The 3,410-nt window shown below is 40.5% G+C and overlaps 1 protein-coding gene across 2 annotated transcripts in view; it reads right to left on the bottom strand.

Moving 5' to 3' along the window:
• Nucleotides 1–3,410, bottom strand: part of Ttk (TTK protein kinase) — a 39,061-nt gene that overhangs the window by 7,350 nt on the left and 28,301 nt on the right. For both annotated transcript variants that reach the window (XM_031343206.1, XM_031343207.1), the window contains exons 17-18: nt 3,024–3,148; nt 1,360–1,440 (exon numbers count right to left, since the gene is read on the bottom strand). In XM_031343206.1, coding sequence (XP_031199066.1) covers nt 1,360–1,440; nt 3,024–3,148 — 206 coding nt within the window. The remainder of the gene's footprint in view (nt 1–1,359; nt 1,441–3,023; nt 3,149–3,410) is intronic.

Below are 3,410 nucleotides of genomic sequence, written 5' to 3'. Positions count from 1 at the left end.
TAGGTCCAGTTCTGGGTACTGCAGTGAAGTGCCTAGGTTCAGTTCTGGGTACTGAAGTGAAGTGCCTACGTTCAGTTCTGGGTACTGTCAATGAAGTGCCTAGGTTCAGTTCTGGGTACTGTCAATGAAGTGCCTAGGTTCAGTTCTGGGTACTGCAGTGAAGTGCCTAGGTTCAGTTCTAAGTGCCTAGGTTCAGTTCTGGGTACTGCAGTAAAGTGCCTAGGTTTAGTTCTGGGTACTGTCAGTGGTGACACCATGCAGAAGAATTGGAACAAGTTCAAGGTCAGCCAAGGCTTCAGTTAGATCCTGTCAACAACAACAAAAACCAGAGTATACATGAAAACAACAAACAAAAATATAAACTGGGAAACAAAGGGAAACAGAATTTGTGAATGAAATAAACATCTGTTTTTGTTTTTAAGTTCAACAAAACCATGAAAAGTCTAAAGAAAACCTTACCAAAAGGAAAAGGCAGCAAATATAAATCAGAAAAGAAAACAAAGGACAAACAATTATGAAAACAGCTTCCTAAGATAAAATGACTTGGCAAGGCTTTATGCATGCTGGGCTGGGGAGATGGCTCCAGGGTAAAGCACTTGTCATGAAGTGTGAGGACCCGACTGAACGCTCAGAAACCAATGTCAAAGCAGACATGGCAACCCAGGAAAAGACAGCGGGAGAAGGCAGAGGACACGCCCAAGCCTGGCATGCACAGCAACACAAAGACTGGTTCAATAAGACAGGCGGCGAGAACAGATACACAGGCACACAGCTGCCCTGGGCCCTCTCTATATGTGCTATGGCACAAATATGCACACTCAGAGCATAAATGTGTACACACAAATACATACATCATACACATTTGGACAGACATGGACATGGACATAGACACATAAATGCTATGTAAGTTATTTGAAAAACTACCAGAAAGCATAGTTTCCAGGGAAGAAAAGTAAACTTATTCAGCAGTGAGCTGGATGCTGACCTGAGAAATTTCTTTCTCTGTTACTCCTTGTTTTCTTTTAAAATACACATTACTCAACAAGTCCACCTCACAGAGGGGAAAACAGACAAGATCCTCACTGCTTAAGAAGTAGGATTGTGTATGACATGAAGAATGCTGGGACCCAGTCCTGTGTGAGCTTTCGAACCCTGCAAGCCTGGGAGCTTGACACATCTCAAAGAGAAAATGGGCCCCTCATAAGGGACATCAAGGAGGCAAGCAGCACTCACTGAGACTAAAATAACAACCACGCACATAAAATAATAAAATGAAAAAAAAGACAAAAGAGCGGTGAACTGAATCCCATGACAATTCACAGGAGCTCATGGGTGCCAGGGGAGAGCTCTTCCCAGTACCTTGGTCTTGATTTTCCCATTTTCTCTTGAAGAAGACATGTCTCTGATTGCTTCTGGGGCCATGTAGTTAACTGTGCCAACCTATTTGTAAATCACAATGAAATCATTGAGAACATTTTTCTAGATTTGCAAATATATAAATGTCAGATTCTTGGAAATTTAAATAACTAATAATTTAAATGACAGACATGAAAAATCCAAATAACTGCCAACACTATATGAATGTATGTAATATCACATCACAATTCTAATCAAATGAGTTGGGTTGGAAATGAACTGACTCTTTTTGGAGCACCGTGCTTTGTAACTGTGCTGCAGAGCTAACATTATCTGCCTTTACAACTGTCTAGGCGAATTCTGAACTCTGACAGATTCAAATAAATTCAACATATTCTCCCTTCAATAAACCAAGCAACAAATTAATACATGAATAAAAGGAGCCAGCTACCTTCATCTCCCAATATTATTTGGCCCCACAGGCAGACTGAGATTGGTTTGAAAACTAAATCAGATAAGAGTTTCTCTGGCTATTCTAAGATAACAAAATGTCTGCATGCTAAGATCTTGCCATAGGGAACTTCGGTCTTATCTACACACACGGTTCATCGCCTGTACTTTTGAAACAAAAAATAAGGAATGACTGTCAAAAAGAATGACTAAATGCACGGTGTCTACAGATTTATCTTCGTCCATGGCCACAGTCTATGAGTTACAGCCGAGATCACCTTTCAGCTGTTTTTATCTCTCTACTTCGGCTTCATGATATTTACCACTGAAAATCTCACTACAAAACACAGCTGGGCTGTAGAGCTTGCTGCACACACAATCTGACTTTGGCTCCTAGGGCCCACAGTAGGAGAGAACTGGTTTATAAAAGCCATTCCCTCACCTCCACAATGGCATGCTTGAGTCTGGAAACACACACACACACACAAACACACACACACACACACACACACACACAAATAATAAGTAAAATATTTCTTTTTTAACGTAGAGGAGTGGAACGGAACACTTCAGTATTCCCAATAAGGCTCTCTTAAAACTTTCTCCCAAATTTAAGCAATAAGAAAAAGAAACAGGACAATGGAGAACATGAAATTGCAATTACTCTCTGCTCTGCCTCAGCTATGAGAAAATCATTCAAAATTCATAAATATACTTGTCTGATCTTGAACGGCTTTTATAAATCAAATTGACCATGGCTTTGACCATGTTCTTTTATAAACATAGTTTCTATTCTTTAAAAAGACTTAAAATTTTTGGAAGAACATGGTTGGTAAAAATATTATTTTGGCAAAATATTTAACAAATAAAAAGGAACTAAGTCTTGTAGTAAACCAGTCATCAAAAATCCTACCTGAAGTCAGGGGTTGGGGCTCATATCTGCAATCCCACACCTGGGGTGGACAATCTACCTGAGGCCAGGTGTGGGGCTGACACCTGCAATCCCACACCTGCATTCCCACACCTGGGGTGGACAGTCTACCTGAGGCCAGGTGTGGGGCTGACACCTGCAATCCCACACCTGCATTCCCACACCTGGGGTGCACAGGCAGCAGGATCAGGAGTTGAAGGGATCAGAGCAAAGTCAAGTATACTCTAGGTTATGTGAGACCCTGGTTCAAAACACTAAAATACAAACAAGACAGCAAAAGTCCTACCTGAGAATCTTTAACAATGCTTGTTGTATCTGGCTGCATTTGGTTTGCAATCCCAAAATCAATTAGCTTTAACATTCCATCAACTATTAGAAAGTTAGCAGGCTTCAGATCACTATGAACAATGCCTTCAAAATAAAATCCATTATGTTAGATGAAGAAAAACAGTCTATGGCCAGAAAAAAAAAAGCATTTCATAATCTCTAGGTCAGGCTTATCCTTTCAATTAGGCGACATATTAATATTCAGTTATTATACATTCTACACCTTCTTAGCAAATGCGGTGGGCCAGGTACCACTCTATAGCAATGCAGAGTAAATAAGTACCACTATTGTCTTAGTCAGGGTTTCTATTCCTGCACAAACATCATGACCATGAAGCAAGTTGGG

Source organism: Mastomys coucha, unplaced genomic scaffold, assembly GCF_008632895.1.
Source record: "Mastomys coucha isolate ucsf_1 unplaced genomic scaffold, UCSF_Mcou_1 pScaffold23, whole genome shotgun sequence".
Classification (NCBI taxonomy): domain Eukaryota; kingdom Metazoa; phylum Chordata; class Mammalia; order Rodentia; family Muridae; genus Mastomys; species Mastomys coucha.
Note: the sequence above shows the minus strand (reverse complement) of the source record. Positions and strands in the feature narration are given on the sequence as shown.